The sequence below is a fragment of the Opisthorchis viverrini genome, assembly GCF_000715545.1.
Source record: "Opisthorchis viverrini unplaced genomic scaffold opera_v5_444, whole genome shotgun sequence".
Classification (NCBI taxonomy): Eukaryota; Metazoa; Platyhelminthes; class Trematoda; order Opisthorchiida; family Opisthorchiidae; genus Opisthorchis; species Opisthorchis viverrini.
The window spans coordinates 36831-53615 of NW_008752101.1; the positions used below are offsets into that span (position 1 = coordinate 36831).

General features: G+C 44.6%; 2 protein-coding genes across 2 annotated transcripts in view; one reads left to right on the forward strand and one right to left on the reverse strand.

Moving 5' to 3' along the window:
* The window catches only part of T265_11063 (hypothetical protein), a gene marked incomplete at both ends in the record, with an annotated part of 16401 nt that extends 8153 nt beyond the window's left edge, over window positions 1-8248 (forward strand). The window contains one exon of the mRNA XM_009177615.1: window positions 8137-8248. Within this exon, the coding sequence (XP_009175879.1) occupies window positions 8137-8248 (112 nt within the window). The remainder of the gene's footprint in view (window positions 1-8136) is intronic.
* Window positions 1-16785, reverse strand: part of T265_11066 (hypothetical protein) — a gene marked incomplete at both ends in the record, with an annotated part of 96370 nt that overhangs the window by 11388 nt on the left and 68197 nt on the right. The window contains 7 exons of the mRNA XM_009177614.1: window positions 1265-1540; window positions 4776-4864; window positions 6613-6666; window positions 8069-8218; window positions 9757-9868; window positions 12067-12200; window positions 16651-16723. Coding sequence (XP_009175878.1) covers window positions 1265-1540; window positions 4776-4864; window positions 6613-6666; window positions 8069-8218; window positions 9757-9868; window positions 12067-12200; window positions 16651-16723 — 888 coding nt within the window. The remainder of the gene's footprint in view (window positions 1-1264; window positions 1541-4775; window positions 4865-6612; window positions 6667-8068; window positions 8219-9756; window positions 9869-12066; window positions 12201-16650; window positions 16724-16785) is intronic.

Sequence of the window (16785 nt, forward strand, 5' to 3'; positions counted from 1 at the left end):
TGAGCATAGTAACCGTAGAAGTTTAATGAACTGCTTCAAGTAAATAAACAAATGGATTGATATACGGCAGATCAGAGTTTATTGAGTGTGCAAGCGATAAACGTAAGGGAAACGAGGCGGGAAGGATTCATCTATATGCAACCAAACTAATACGACCGGAAATATCACAAAATTTTGGGACAGGACCAGACCGAGACGTCGTGTAGGAGCAGGCGGAAGTGCCGAAAGGCTATCCAGTTCAAGGATTGTGTGGGCGCAAATGGCATTGGTTGACAAACTCTGAAGATTTCTGGTTGTAGCAATGCAGATTTCAAGTGGCATTGGTCCACAGTCATGAGCTAGCAACCGGAAACAACCGCCGTTCTTCTCTTCAAATCATCAGGAGCGATTCGGCAGCTGAGTATACACATAAGCTGCGTGCGGAACAGAGGCAACCAATGCACCACAAGTGAGGACGGGAGAAGGTTTCAAAATAGTAAGAATATTTTGACTGTATTAAAACAACAGTGGTGATAATGACAGAAGTCATAGGAAGGTCCGTATGGCAATCGTACGCAAGTGAAGAGCGATGAACTATCTCCAGCGCTGATAAGTAGTGTGTGAGCAGCATCAACGTAAAACACTACCCGGAAGGAGTAAGGTTCATTCTAGCAAAATGCTGCTCTACTGATGATAAGGAATTGACATCAATGGACCCAAACGGACCGAGGCAAGATGCTCTAAGTAGAGCCTAAAGAAAAACAATCGTTTTACAATAGAGAGGGGATAAAGTGGCTTGTTTTATGGGCCGTGTGAAACCGCGCAACGGCCACCAGTCACGTGTCTCCATAAGTTGATATCTATGTGATTAGTAGTTCTGTTCAAACGTCACAATTACAGTGATAAATCTAGCAAAATTTTCATCTAGTAGATGACAGTGGTAGAACTAGTGAGAGGAGCAGTGGTGGTCAAAGTACGAAACAGGTTGAACGGGGTGGATGCTACAAAAATAACAGTAGAAAAAGAAACAAACAGATGGCGCGATTCGAATGAGCACTCTTGGTTTTGTAGAGAGTCAGGTAACGGAGGCGATCAGCTATTGATGAGTGGAGGGCCATGCACACGCATAGTTGTGTGTGTGTGGACCGCATTCAAGGGAGCAATACATAAATGCTGCCCCTTCAAAGTGTGTTCTATCCATATCTAGTTGTGGGTAATGTTGCGATGTGTTGTCTCTGGTGAGCCGTGCGTTGATGGCGGATTGATGGTGATTTGAGGCATAGACAAAATGTGGCTAGAATCGACAGCACCATGTCCCGGACTGTCATTCCCAGCATCCCAAGGGGCATTTGGTGTGCTTCGCTCAGCCAATGGATCCATGGAAAGTGGTCGACCCAAAGGGTCAATCGAGAACAATACTGGCTTGGTCTTGACTTCAGCGCCATCATCTACTGACTCCTGATCAACCCCCAGAATCTTGGGATTGGGCCCATCGGCATTCACACTGTCGCGCGTCTTCCGGCGACGACCTCGCTTGCCAGAATCCTTTGATTTCGTTTTTCTAAAATAAGCGGGGGAACAGATCAAACAGCGTGTCCCAACAAAACTCAGAAGAAATTGTTTTTTGGTCTATAAGTCATAAATCCAAGCAACCAGTGCGTAATAATGTTGAATATTTCCGTGAGTTGAGTAGGCGAAAGTGAATCCAGTTTGTATCTTCAGGTTATTTCACCTTTGAACTCCTTCATATGGGGTTTTAGACAAAACCGTGTTTTACTACTATTCGCAGAACACCGTTACGGCTCATGGTCCTACGTAGAGCGCCCGAGAAAAGGATCTTAGTGGCAGTTTTTGAGAGAACCGGTACGGTGTTTGTGTCGGCTGGAACCGGGGCATTCCCTTAGACAGCAGAGATCGCCAGTTTGAGCGAAATATACTTTTTCTATTTGAAACGGCTTCCGTCGGGGAATTCGCCCATCTTTTTGCTCACTAGTATTCGTACTTTACAAAAGCAATCGAATACCTGTTCCAGTGAACTTTTGTGAACGTAACACAGCATGAGTATGACGTTCATTTGTGACCTGTGTTTCAGTTCGAGCCCATTTACTTGTTGACCTATGTCCAGCTTTGACCTACCTTGCCAAGTCTGTTAGATTTCTGCGACCACTCGTGATAAGAGTGTCCTTGCATGGAACGTGTAGTGGACGATGTTCAAACGAAGAACCGTTTCATTCAGGAATTTGATAACTTCTACCGGTCACAAAGCCACATAGTTGCGGGCACTTTTCAGTAAGCAGACGGTCATAAGTCCTATTTTTCCAAAGGTCGGCAACGTTGTTATCTGACAAACTCAATATTACTTCTGTTAACTCAGGAGATGTCAGTGATAAATGTCGAAGGAAAAGCTCTAGTCCGGTCTGAATCCCTTGTTGTTGTTTTTAAAGACGCCTGACCTAGAACAGTTGCAAACAGCCGTGGCATAAACAGGCGCCGTACAAAGGGCTATAACCCATCGTTTGGGGGTCGAATCGAAACCCATCATAACAAAGCATTCGCTTTTTAGCCTCTGAAATCAACATATGGCTAGCGACGTGGATGGCAATCATTTGTGATACCATAAGCATCACATTATGAATGAATTAAACCTGGACTCCGTGTGTATATCTTAATAATCAACGTACATTCAGAAGGTTTCTCTTTGACTGTGACGTCCTTCACACCGATCAAACTGGCCATCTGTTACGCATACGCAAGTGATACAAAACAAGATCGACTGTTCGCAACGAAGTCAAGGGTGACTCAGAAGTCAGTCCACGCGTGTAGCTGATCAACACAGCTTACCTTAACTGGTCAAACCTATGACCACAAGGCCCGAAAAATAACGCAGAACGGCTTTGCACGGAGGCTACCGCTAAAGCTGACCACAGTGACTCTCTCAGACGAAACGACTGCGCTAACTTCCTCCTCTATGGATGGGGGTGATCCACCAAAGGTCAGGACAGAGATGAGGTAGCTCAACAGCTGCCAGGTATAACATATTTTGCACATCTGGAGAATTTGTTCATCGTAAATATATTCTCAGCTCGTCAAGTCATAAACTTTTCCACAGACAGATGCTATCATACCGACAAGGCTGACCCGACGTGAGGCCTGATACGATCATCCAGTTGATAGATATTTTATCAGAGGACTATTTCTAGACATGCAAAAAGTTCACCAAAAACAGGTATATTTTTTCAGAACCCCACTCGTGAAACACTCATATGGTGCATAATCCCATCAAACTATCCGGACCATTCGCAGCCAGACTCTCATTCACTCGGATCCGACCCTCGAAGTGATCTGCTGCCTTTATTAATTTCCATCTGTTGATAGAATGGCAATAACCAACAAACATCCGTCAACTACCTGTTTCTGATTGGATAAGATAACCTTGCAGTGAATGAGTTCCTGTCCTTCCGGGTAGCTACTGGCGATAACTGCACATCATGTCGTCAGCTACTCAACTTGGTTAACGAACAAGCTGTTAAAGATCCATTTACAGTAACGGTCACTAGAGAGATTCCGATGTAAATTCTCTAGATGGTATACGAACAATCCTTTTGACCAAAAACCAGGTAGAAAGACTGAATCGTGGGCTCAAATGACTACTGGATGATCCAGACAGCGCAGCGAATATTTGGAGCCAAATATTGTACTACTTGTTTGCCGTGAGTAGGCTAAAATAAAAGACGCTAAATTTCAGACAGTAAAGTGGAAGATTCCCATACTTTTCATCGCCAGGAACGTTGAAATGTCACCGGATATCAGCATGGTAAATTTAGCTCACCTCAATTACTAGTGCACAGTAATTGACCACTGAAATTCCAGAAATATTACGAGCCAAGCGACTAAAAAAGCAAGACCATCGAGACCCCAAATTGATTTTCGTTTTTAACGTAAGCGGAATTAAACGACTGGTTACAATCAGAAGAGTTACTATCAGAGGGCCGCCATTTAACTAGTATCATGGAGACATGCCAGATTCTTCACCAAGATTTACCCTCAAAAGACTGTGGTTTACTGAAGGTTTGCAGTGCCACATAGGAGTGTACTTTACCCATCTGTGAAATCCCGTTATAATGTTCCTACTTTGCCCTATGTTTGGTTGTAAATCAGTGCACCGTCAATTCAGCTCAGTTGAGGTATCTTCGAGATTTCTGAACAGCCTATTGCTCTTCGTTCGTCCTAACGGAGAGGATGAAAAAACTGCTGTACCTTCGGATTATCTGCTAGAACTTCTCACGGGAGTGAAAACAGATGGGGTTTCTCCATTGCAGTCGGCCTTCAGCTGGGAATTAATATGGTTTCCCCAAAACTCTTTCACGACGCCGTAGAAATCGCAGATTAAACTGCTTTCTTCTAGGATATCAGGTGCAACTGATCCAAATAAATAGACCGATTTACTATGAAAGTGCTGATTTTACAGGATGTCATCCCGTTTGCTATTCCGTACGCAAGGCATAACCAGTTGATTTCAACATCTGAAATGGTTTCCCATTTCAAACGATTGAAATCCCAGCCAAACGCCAAGCTGGTAACCCTCAAGTCACAACTACCACCAAGGTTTCGGAGAGAAACTGGGTTTTCTGGAGAAAAAAGGATTCAAGGGTCAATCCAGAGAGCAGCGACTAAGATGAACCAACGAGTAATGATTGGTGTTTCATCTGGAAGCCGAACGAAACGTGCATACATCAACAAAGATATTGACGTAAGGACTGAATACATCTAGTCATGGTCAATGAAGTTGTACTTACGTGTGAGATTTCAAAGTGTCCTTCACGTTTCCACCACTCAGCTGACGCCAGATAGATGTTTTTGCAACCTCTTCAGCGATGTTAATGCGCTGGATGGCAGTGAAAAGACAAGTCACTGCGAGATAGAAAGTCAAGTAGCGCCTAATAAAGTCAATCAAACTCGGATTACACTCCGAGAAGATCGAGACAACACACTGTACTGGGAGTATACACGTAGGTAGAGCGTACACAGAGCAACTACGGTGAAAGAGTGCAATTTAGTAGCTCTTCATCAATTTTTTGTATCAATCATACCTTAACGTAAATAAGGTGTTTTTACTGCACAAATGGCTAAAACTGATATACGGTCACCAATCTACTGACTTCAGAAACAATGTTTGAAAAAGCAACATTCGTGATAGTTGAATCCGACGATATCATCTTCGCTATGATGGCCACAGACTGCACAAATTATTTCGAGTTGGTACATGAAGCGTTGACATATAGCCGTAGACAGGTCATGCACAACACATTTGGTGGCTCATGGACTGCCGGAATGCCCCTCGAGGGTGGGATTACCAATTGAGGTTTCTTAGTATAAGTGAAGCTAATCTATGCTGAAAAGCCAAGAACCACGGCACAGCTGTTCCATTCCTAGAGGGAAGCATCAGTAGTCCGCATCTCAGGAAAATCAAGGGAGTTTGCAACCCGCGACTTCCCGGTTAGTGGTTTGAACACGAGCGGCTGATCAGCACTGTATTAGGCGAAATACAGCGTAAATGCTCCTTTAATCATGGGAAATATCACGCAGTCACAGTAGGAATATCCACAAGGTGATCATCTAGAAACCTGATACCATTATGTAAGAACCTCGTGAGAACGTACAAAGACCCATTTTACAAATGCCTTTCTGATGCGTCCAGAATTTAAAGGGAACTACTGGATATTGTCACCAGCTGAACACACTTTCTTAAGTCGGGCAACATTGATGAGGAGTAGAAGATGAACACATTTAGGACGAGAATGAGCGGCTCTGCCCAATGTTGTTTCCCACCATAATACAGAATTCAAGTGAGCACAATTAATGCAGGAGGAACTAAACGACACGTTAAAATCTACCGCGAAGGTATCTACGTATAGATGGTTGACAAGTGGTGAATGACCCCTCAGATTTCAAAGACTGACCAGCACCAAGAGAAGTGAAACAAATCTTCCTTCGTGTTGGCCCATGATCACGGGATCACGATATTTAGTACACGCGGAAATTGTGAAATTTCAAATTACAAGCAGAAACAGTGTTATTGTTCTTTCCTAACCCACAAAATATCAATTTCCTCACCAACGGTTGCTTCAGCCTCTTACAGTTTGATCACGTCTCTGTTCACGCACGTTTGGTGGGTTATTTATGGCTGATGAAAAACTTCTCGTGTGTGATCAGGCAAAATCGGGACGGGATTGGGTGAAAATGCGTTCAAGGTAAACTCATAATGGATTAATCGTTTAAGGGACCCAAACAGTGATGACATGATTGATCATGTGTTGGTCAGGCGACTGAAGAAATTTGGGAACAAGAGCTATATTCTGTTGGATCCCATTACATGGCGAAACAACAAGAGATGACACAAACAGCGTGTCGTTCATTGGTCAGTTATTACTACTAGGTTCATCCAAAAAGGACTGTTGAATACCAAATGACAAATCTTTCAACCCATTTAGCACTAAAGAACATAGAGGAGTTGAACTGTTTCCGTTTAAAAAAGCAACCGTGCCGTGCTGGAATAAAAATGACCATCTCAGATGCCATGAATGGCTTGTAGTTAGGGGGCAAATAAACACATGGGTGATTTATGGGACTGACCTTTTCGGGTATTTGTTCTAGCTGTAGGCCACTACCAAGCAGGTGTCTGTCGTCCTGTAAAAAAGAGCATGTGGACAATTTAACAAAGCGAACGTTCACGCATGGAGCGCAGATTAGTGCACCACGTTTCGATCGCTGGGCAGGACAAAGTAATGGTGATAAAGCGGTGGAGCAGAGAAAAAAACAAATGGATTCAAAGCTCGGTTGCTTTGAATCCTCCATCTCATTGTTCTCACATGGCATTCCCATTAATCGCCTGGTATAGACTTCTCGGCCACGGGAAAATGTACATTTAGCTAGTCTCGTCGTCCGATTCTCATCCAGGAAAGCGGTCGTTGACTGCGGCCGCCGTGGTATTTCGACTATGGTTACGAGGTTATCCTATTGCTGGAAGCCAAAGTAAGAGAATAGGCGTCTGGTGGAAATCGCAGAAACCCTCAAGGTGGTTGACTTCACAGGTTATCCGTAGAACTTGTGTCGAAAATCCATTACCCACCAACTGCCTTCAACGGTTTTAACAAGATATACTTGGTTCCACAAATAAAGTCGACAAAAAAACCTGCTTACTAGTATTTCAAGAGCTGTGGTCGAACCGCGCTTACGATACCGGTTTGGTAGCTATTCATTTTTGCGGGCATTTACAACTGGATCGCGCGTTGAAGGAGAGAAAACTGTATGCAGGCCCATAGACGTTTCTCTATTCAAACAGGACTTTACCTTTTCACGTCTTATTGCGGCATTTCGGGTGAGGGAATCAACTGCTTGACTGTTTCCTGTAACCCTAGCTCCGTGAACAGCTCTTACAACGGGTATACGTGAGATGTTGCGGAATTTAGGCAGTTCGGATGGTCTACTCACCGAGCCTGCAAACGTTTCGTTAGTAATAGAGATGACACTGTCCGCACATTGACGATATTTTATTGCCACAATTCCGATCCTCAACCTGACTTAAGAATTATCGTTACCCGTAAACCAGAGGGACAACCCCATTAGAAGTCATATTCCAAGGGTTATGACAGGTTACATATTTCTCTGTGGAACAAGTCAATTTCATATGGTTATCCTATCGAAAAGATGACAGCTGGGGAAAGAACGTTTCGAGACCCTCCTGGGGGTCAAATCTCTCGGTGGGAGATTTCGTGCTGGATTGTGGCTGAGGGAAAAGGTTTCAGCGGTCTTTATTCTGAAAGAAGTTTGTACCACTCGCTCCCGGAACTTGTATTTGGCTGGCAGAACCGAGTCACAGCTACGCGATAATAGGAAATCACGTATAAAAAAAACATCGTTGCAAAAAAGATGTAGCAGCGATTCAATAGAGCCTGAAGTGTCAGTCGATAACGGTATTATATGGCGAAGTTATGTATGGGCAATTCTACGCTGTTAGTTAGCCAACACCAGTTAGATTCGGGTGCTTTCTCCGAGAATCCACCTACATATCAACAAGACATTTTCTTACCTTTAGCACATCGTTTGAACTTCTCACTCGATAGACGTTGCGCGGTCGATTCTTTGCCTTGTTTCCAGGCAAAATATCATCCAGCCATTTGAGTTCATCTTGCGTAAAGATGAAATCGAGAGCTTTGCGGATGAAACACATGGCCAACACCTAGGGGGAAGAGAAGAAAGCGAGGAGTAACGGGAGCGGGAATAGACAAGATGGGCAACACGCAGTTGTGTCAAAGGCAAATATCGTAGTTTCTCTGTTGAAATCCACGTTCTTTGCCAAGGTTTTGCGAGAATTCCTTGTGGTAGGTACGCAGCCTTGAGAAGGAATCAGGAGCTTGAAGAAATAGACTGATCCATAACTTATGTTGGTGTTAACATGAGAGACAACCGATTCTCTGCTTTGGTTTAGTATACTTTCCAACTAAACCTGCTGCACGAACATCCTTGATAGTCCAGTTGGTACGACACTCGAGACACTTTCTCGGACACCGGGGACGCCCATCCCAGTAATTCGCACCGACTCTTGTCACTGATCTCTGGAACAAACTTCGGCTGTTTGAAAACCTATGGATAACAAGCTGTGGTACAATTCAGGTATGGAGAAGTTATGATCACAGCCAGTCCGAATATCCTGCATCGCTTATCACCGCTACTCCCAGGTTCAAGTAACTGATCCGAGACATAACGAATACGACAAGGGTTTTCTCTAGGTTTTATGTATTCGTCTGCCTGTCTAACAAGTATGCATGCTTTACTCAACACTAAATGAAAATCCATGTCGCTGGCACATGAGTAGAGTGATTTAAATCGTTATCTGACCAGAAACTGACAAGACTATCCACCGGGGGAATACTACAACTGTCACCAGGCAATGTGCACTGCAAACCTCGAGCATGCCTATTTGTTTTTTTGCTGTCCTCCAAGGAAACATTCCGTATCGCCTTGTTGATGGCTTTGCTGTTGTGCCACCAAGCTGCACTTTGTAACGGCATGTTAGGTGCGCAGTGCGACCACGTGATGGAATGTGACAAGAACGCACGTCAAGCTGAGCTGAGTTTAACCCTAGAATAGAAAAAACCCGCCCGATTCGCTTCACAACCAGCCACTTGAAACCAAAAATGTCATCTGCAATGGTTTGATTTTGTTCTACGCACGCCAGACGACAAGTTTCATATGGGTAAAGCGCTGGGCGCATTAGAGGGGTTGGTCTTGAATATACCCATATTATGGACGAAAAAAGACTCGGCTGCCATCCGAACCGATTGCAAGGTATGTGCACCAGCATTCCCGAACACGGTCGGACTGAATCAACGTCTCGTAGAAATCACTCGCGGTGAGTTGGTGAACTAAGGGCACCAGTAAATCACACTGATGTCATCTAGAGATTCATCGGGTGCGCTTTGCTGGCACTTCCAGAGAGGGTTGAGATTGGAATACAGGCCACAGTGACCTCAGTTACAGGGCAAATCTCGCCCGAAAAAAATTCCTCGATTCCCTTGAGTTATTGACAAATTAGTAATACCTTGTTAGAAGACACAAAAATCCACGAGAAGTTCAGTTCACGTCCAAATAATGGGACAAACAAACACAAAATAAGTGACACGATAGAAGAACTGTTCTCCAGCACGATAAAGCACAAATATCGCCAAAAAAAGAAGTCGACGATTTGCCGAATAGCACAACTGTCCTGCTACTCACCATGATGGGGAATAGAATGGCGACGGCATCCACCGATTTGATCACCCAGAGCATCACCAAACAGGTCACTTGGATCGCGGTGAACATGTGAACACGACGAAGAGGAACATGTCTGCCAACGAAACAAGAGCACAATACGGGAATGGCTATCACACCGGATTTAGCAAAGTTAGAACAACCGCAAGAGAATTATCATTCCCATTCATCAATTTGAGCATGTTTATTGTTTGACGCTGAAAATGACCGATTTTAGGGCGTGACAAAGGAGATCAGAAAGACTGACATGATGACCGGAACGTGATGATATTCCAGCGTGGTTTAACTGTCTGTGTGCCTAGTATAAAGATTTGTGGAAAATAGAAACTGCTGAAAAACCTGAGGTGATTTCCACCACAATCATCGAAAAAAATGAAACCTGGAGGTTCGTGACGTCCGCAAATGACGCAGTATGGACTGAAACCCACCGGGGGAGATGTGAAAGGAGAGTGGAGAAAAGTGCGGAGTTTTTCACAGATTGATAAGAAACTCCCACTTCGTAAACTTTCACTAGTTTGATTTTAGGACATTTTCCAGTGCGTCAGAACTTGCGGCAGATGGACATTCATGACGTTGGGAGAAATCATAAACACACGGGAAATGTAAACAAAGTTGTCTGACGAACATACCTGGCCAGAGTATCACCGTAGATGTTAGCTTCCCAGGCCCAAAATTTCCATGACATGGCATTCTGGTTGACCTAAGGTTCTAAGCGAAATAAGTTTTCCCCTGAGGTGGAACGAAAACAGCTCTGCCAGACTGTAGGGTTCAAATTTTGGGTACTAGCCACCGTCGTCAGCATAAGATGAGTTGTCAACGCTAACACTTTGCTGCCTGACAGTCACTACCTATTTGGAAGCCATATTAAGGATAGGGAGGGGACCTATTGCTAGCCTATCACAATCAATCCAATGTGTGGCAACCAGGACATCACTGACATCGATTGGAAGCCATAGAGTGAAGCGTCTCTGAACATTCACAAAGAGGACCACGTGGACCCCGTCGCGAGAGGTGAGTCGCACCCACCGTACCAAGAATTTTCGAAGTCACTTTAATACCTGTTTGCCAGATTGACCACTGCAGATGGACTCCATGACGTTGGGAGATATCACAAACACACGGGAAATGTAAACAAAGTTGTCCGACGAACATACCTGGCCAGAGTATCACCGTAGATGTTAGCTTCCCAGGCCCAAAATTTCCATGACATGGCATTCTGGTTGACCTAAGGTTCTAAGCGAAATAAGTTTTCCCCTGAGGTGGAACGAAAACAGCTCTGCCAGACTGTAGGGTTCAAATTTTGGGTACTAGCCACCGTCGTCAGCATAAGATGAGTTGTCAACGCTAACACTTTGCTGCCTGACAGTCACTACCTATTTGGAAGCCATATTAAGGATAGGGAGGGGACCTATTGCTAGCCTATCACAATCAATCCAATGTGTGGCAACCAGGACATCACTGACATCGATTGGCAGCCATAGAGTGAAGCGTCTCTGAACATTCACAAAGAGGACCACGCGGACCCCGTCGCGAGAGGTGAGTCGCACCCACCGTACCAAGAATTTTCGAAGTCACTTTAATACCTGTTTGCCAGATTGACCACTTTACACTTGCACAACTCTGAATTGGGCATGGGGAACAGCACTCCTTTCGGTCAGCTTAGTGTAGTGCATGACCAGTACATCACCTAACACCTCTACCTAACAAATACCAGTTCAGAAAATCTTCTATTGGAATGGGAATGAATACAGAAATTTCGTACACGCAGATCGTTCAAGTCAGCTGAGTTATATCATACGCCCAGTCAGTCAAATCACAGTAAGCAATTCGCTGTACCGTGCAGCACTGTGCTCGTCTATTCTTAACCAGTCAGAGGAAAGTTTTGTGCCATTTAGCGCTAAATTTAACCGTGTTCCCGGAAACCACACACATTGTTGGCCCCTAGATGTTTCGTCTTCATAGACTGTTATAGGTCATAGGCAGCGCAGAAAGGGGCATTGCCAGTTTCGAGCGCATGTCAGCTGTGTTTGAGTATATAGGAGAGTCACAGTATTCCACCGCCCATTGTATTGGGTCCTTCATTCTTGTGTTGGGTATGATGATGATTCACGCCAAACGAGTGGGATGATCTTCCCAGTGTGTCGCCGTTATTGAGTTTACACATACCTCAGGGTCATTAGCTAGAATGCGAGACCTGAATCTACCAACCAGCCCGCTGGAAGACTAAGGATATACAACCAAACGGAGCAGACAGGCATGGCCATGAAAACTCACCTCAAATAGGAGTAATCTGGTTGATATTTGATTGGCATAAAGATCAGACCAATACGCTGAATCATTTGCACGCCGGCCAGCGAGGATATACCCATGAAGAGGAAAATTCCGTAGAGTACTGCCATTGGGATGCGCTGAACACCATGGGACAAAAAAACATTTGTGAGCAAATTAATGGGTAAGAGAGCGAAGGATCAGGGCACATCAGAACACATACGATCCGATAAAAGACTACTTCGGAAAGGACTTGCAGGTAGTCGGATGGCTGATTGAACAAGTCGAAAGTCCAATGTCTTCGAGAAACTGTGTTCACGCGCAGAAATCCGCTGCTGAGCTGTTTCCATTTTTGAGTCATTTGTCGAGAGATTGCTTAGGACTTAGTCACTTTTCTCGCAAAACTGTGCCACTTCTGCCCGTAAACAATGTTGGTCTTCTAGCCCACCACTGACTCGGTCTGTCATCCAGACGACCACAATTCATTTTGCAACATTTACCTCTGTTTCCTAGCTTTCGTTGCAGTTCGTTTCGGAAAAGAGGTTTTTTTATATACCTACTAAACATTGCTGGGACCACCCATGATAAATTAATGGGATAAAATGCATTTCAAAGGGATAACAACACATATTTAGGTCCCGGAATGCGGAGTTATTAGTCAGTCGTCATTCGACGCATAAAACTGTGGACTGAAGTGCAGTGGTTCCAGCTGCTCGTGCTTTGTCTCCCGAAAGGAGGATACGAGAATGAGAGCTATGCGTTGCAAAAGAAGGCCCAATCCGACGTTGATTGGCACTGTTTGTTCCGTATGGCAGGGAGTGAACGCCACGCAGTGAAAGCAATAACTTTGATGTCATTAGCTGCGTCCCACAGCCATACCTGTATGGGTCATTGACCACGGTTTTTCTCGTCCCGCGGTCCCCATCCAGGTTTCTTGTGAACGGCAAGGTTTCATTGGCACCGGTAGTTCATTAACTCTTGGGGCGAAATTGGGCCCATAAATATCTGCGCGGTTTTAGAAAAAGCTCCACTAGAAACGGACGGGTTTTATCAAGTTTAAACGACCTTCTCGAACACAGTGTACCTGTTCAGTTTGGAGAACCGCTTTCAAGGAACCGGCTCACCATGGATTCAATCACTACCTATCTTTCTTCCTGGCGAAGTCACAGCGTTACTGCTCACAAATCATATGGAAAAGCACAGATATGGAGCATTTCAACCGTTCCTAGTCAATCAAGTACTAGCACGCTTTCCTTATGCAAAGCACATCAGATTTGTATAATTTTCATTCCAACCTCCAGATCTTAGTTCCGAGACCAAGATTTAACCGAACGTAGCACCGGATCTCGTCTTATCGAAGACAAAGATCAATCAGGCTTAAGTACTCGCGCCTTTCAACGGATCAAACAGCAATTCTTATCACACCTTACCGAATAGCCAAAAAGACGTCAGACTCGAACGGGTTTTACGGCAAGGCATGTGATTTGCATAGCAGGCAGTGACATTGTTCGTAAGGTAAAACGTTTTACCGAAAACCATTGGGCCCTTTGGTGTCATCGAGCGATTTCGTTCTCCTTTTCCATGAATCGAATAGCTGGCTTGGTAAGAAGCTCGACCATGCAGGAAGTACAACAAAGTTAGCAACCAAGTTTAACTGATATGCATCCTCCGGCTCTTGACTGCCAGGTATCGCCCATCAGCCCTCGCCATAGCTTCGTCGACCGACAAAAGATTCGCTAGAACAGTTCCCATTAACCTACCATTCCAAACATAGTGGTGCGCTGATGGCCAGGGTCGACAATCAAATCGCACCACCGTGTACCACTGGACACTGCCAAAACCAGTGGGTTAAACTCAGATATGATTAGCTAGCTGATGCAATCCGATCGACAACAACGCTCACTGGGATAAGCGTACATCCCTCATTGAACACTTTATCAGAAATCGACAAGCGCTTCGTGCGAGTCAGCACCGATGATCTAGAAAAGCGGCTCAGTATCCAGTGTTTTCAGGCCGAAACATCAGATTAGGCTCTCACCTTGCTCCGAGTGTATAACGCGTCGTTTTCATGCTAAAACCAGTAGCCTGTTTAAGATGATAACGAGTATTCCAACGACCAAGTCGTGACTGGTACGGAGATCTTTCTTTCACGCGAATGGCACCGTGAACAGCGCTCATTTCTTTCAAGTTCTTGGGGAAACCTCATCATAGTGCAGTAGCGTCCTTCACAAGAAGTCGACCAAGATAAAATTTACTTGTGGAGGAGACGATTCTGGAGCAAAGAAACATTTTTTCCACTTAGATCTCCATCGGACAAACAGGCATCCCAGAATTTAAGAAACACTGAGGGTGGAAGCGCAATTGAAGATTTCTCGGTTCTTTGGTGCCGATTCTCTTCACTTACAGGACGAGATTTCAACGAAAGACTTAATTTAGCCTCGGATACGCACGCATCGCTCCGAGAGGGAACGGTTCACAACCGGAATCCAGGCTCGACGTAATTTAGCTAAGTTAGCTGAATGCACGATAACTCTATAAGCGACCCGGATAAGCGACGTTTCTGCTGTATGAGGATATGACTTGATGATAACTCATCAGGTCCGATGGTTCACCGGATGGCCAGTTTTCATGATGCAGGTGAAGAAGTAGAGAACACCGGAAAAATTCACCATACGTGAATCACATCAATACCAGGGCATCGTCAACATGGTGGTTTCACCTAATGTGTAGTGGAATAATTCATACCGTTGTCATGAGAACTATTTAAAAGCAAAACCCGGATACAAATGAAACTTCACAACTATCGTGTATAAAGCATACGATTCAGCTTGTGTAAGTCACCTCCTCAGGGAGAGACACGATCGTTGGAGAGACGTCCTGAGATCTACCAAAAGAATACCTCCAGAAGAAGGGGCAGTGCTCTGTAGCACACAGAACTCAACCAGCCACATATACTGTACTGTAACTCAAAATTCGGACGGTGTCACGGAATTGGTGACAGCACAATCTAGTCAGCAGATCACAAGGCATTCTTGGCGAGTAATTAATCCGATGATTGCTAAGACGTATATCTGAGTCGCCGCACTATCGTGCCAAACCGAGAACTGTTACAGCGATCAGTGACCTATGAAGAGCGCACGTGGTTAGGACATAGAGAAACAGTTTAATCTGAGAAACACACGTAGGTGACCATAGCAGAACGCGAAGCCGACCAACTGAGCCGAGTTGGGTAAAAATCAGGCAAACAAAACTGTGAAATCGATCAGCGTATATCAATTACGTTGAGACTTCCTTCAACGAGGGCCAAGTGTGCTGAAGCCTACTCTTGGGCTCAATTGATAACTGAGCCTAAAAACTTTCAGGTATACAAAGAGAGGGAAACCTGCCCTGAACCGTACGATTTCAGGTGTTCGGCTCTGCGACTGGAGAATTCGTGTTTTATTCTCAATCCAAATATAACCACTCTACGGCACATGTCATCCACAGATTCACCTGAGATTACAATGAAATTTACACAGATAGAACAGATTAAGCCATTTTAAGCGGACCTATCGTTACTACGGTTCATGTAGTTGGCGGTTGACGGTTCCCGAACAAACAGTTAAAATCGTTGACGTTTCCCAAGCCTGCCAAAAACTCTGTCACAAAACTGAGACTTGGAGCTGCTGGCGTTTTGTAAACCGATGTTGGTCAGGCCACTATCAACGTTGAGCACACAAACACTATTGTTTCAGGCCATCTACTTACCTTCGAATTGAATCAACTCCAACTTTCGACATTCAGTCTTTCCCATGATGCTTTTTACGTAGGAATGTAACGTGCCTGACTCTTGTGACTGAGGAAGTCAATTCGAAATGGCAACATATCGTTAACATTGTAGCGGGTTATGTGAACTCGAAGTTTCTGTAAATTTCACCGCGAGAAATCAATGATACGCCCCACAGTATGCAGGATGAACAGTGCAAAAAGGTGAGTGGGTTCCCCGTGATTCTACTGGAAAACAATGAATCACTGAGAAGCGTAAACGAAGCACAATATGCCTGAGCATAGGTCCGTCAATGACAGTGGATCATGATCATTCGGAAGGGATACACAGAGCACATGTGAAGTGATGTCCTCAAAGCTGTATACGACAATTTCAACCAAAAAGTTCATCTTCGACCATAAACGTTCACCGACAATCTGTAGTAAATTTTTCCGAGTGTACGGTATCTTTCGAACCACCGACCAGAGAGAAGTCATGCACCTGCACTAACGGTCATACCATCACTCTTCGTGGCGCAAGAAAGAGGGACTGGCCACTCCTGTTCAGTCGACTGAATAGAGCTGGGTGGCGAGTTAACCATGTTTGTCAAAACACGGTGTCAAGCGATGGAACAAACAAGTCCATAGAAACCTGGAGGCCCACTGAGGCCACCTGCACCCAGGACAACTACTTTGGGGAATAACGTAAGTCATCTCAGTGCTAATGAAAGTCAGCTGATCAACACATAATACAAACACCCTGTCACTCGAATTTCCTTTACAAGTAAACTGTCAAGATCAATGAACATTTCGACCACCAAGTGAACGAGAATAATTAGAACTCACGCCCAACAGACTAGTCATAAATACGGAGAGTCCAATGAACAGGAATATCAGTACACCAGTGACACGTTGCTCTCTGAAAGGGAAAATACGAAGGAAATCAAGGGTTGGCAAACTGTGAAGATCAGCGAATAACAG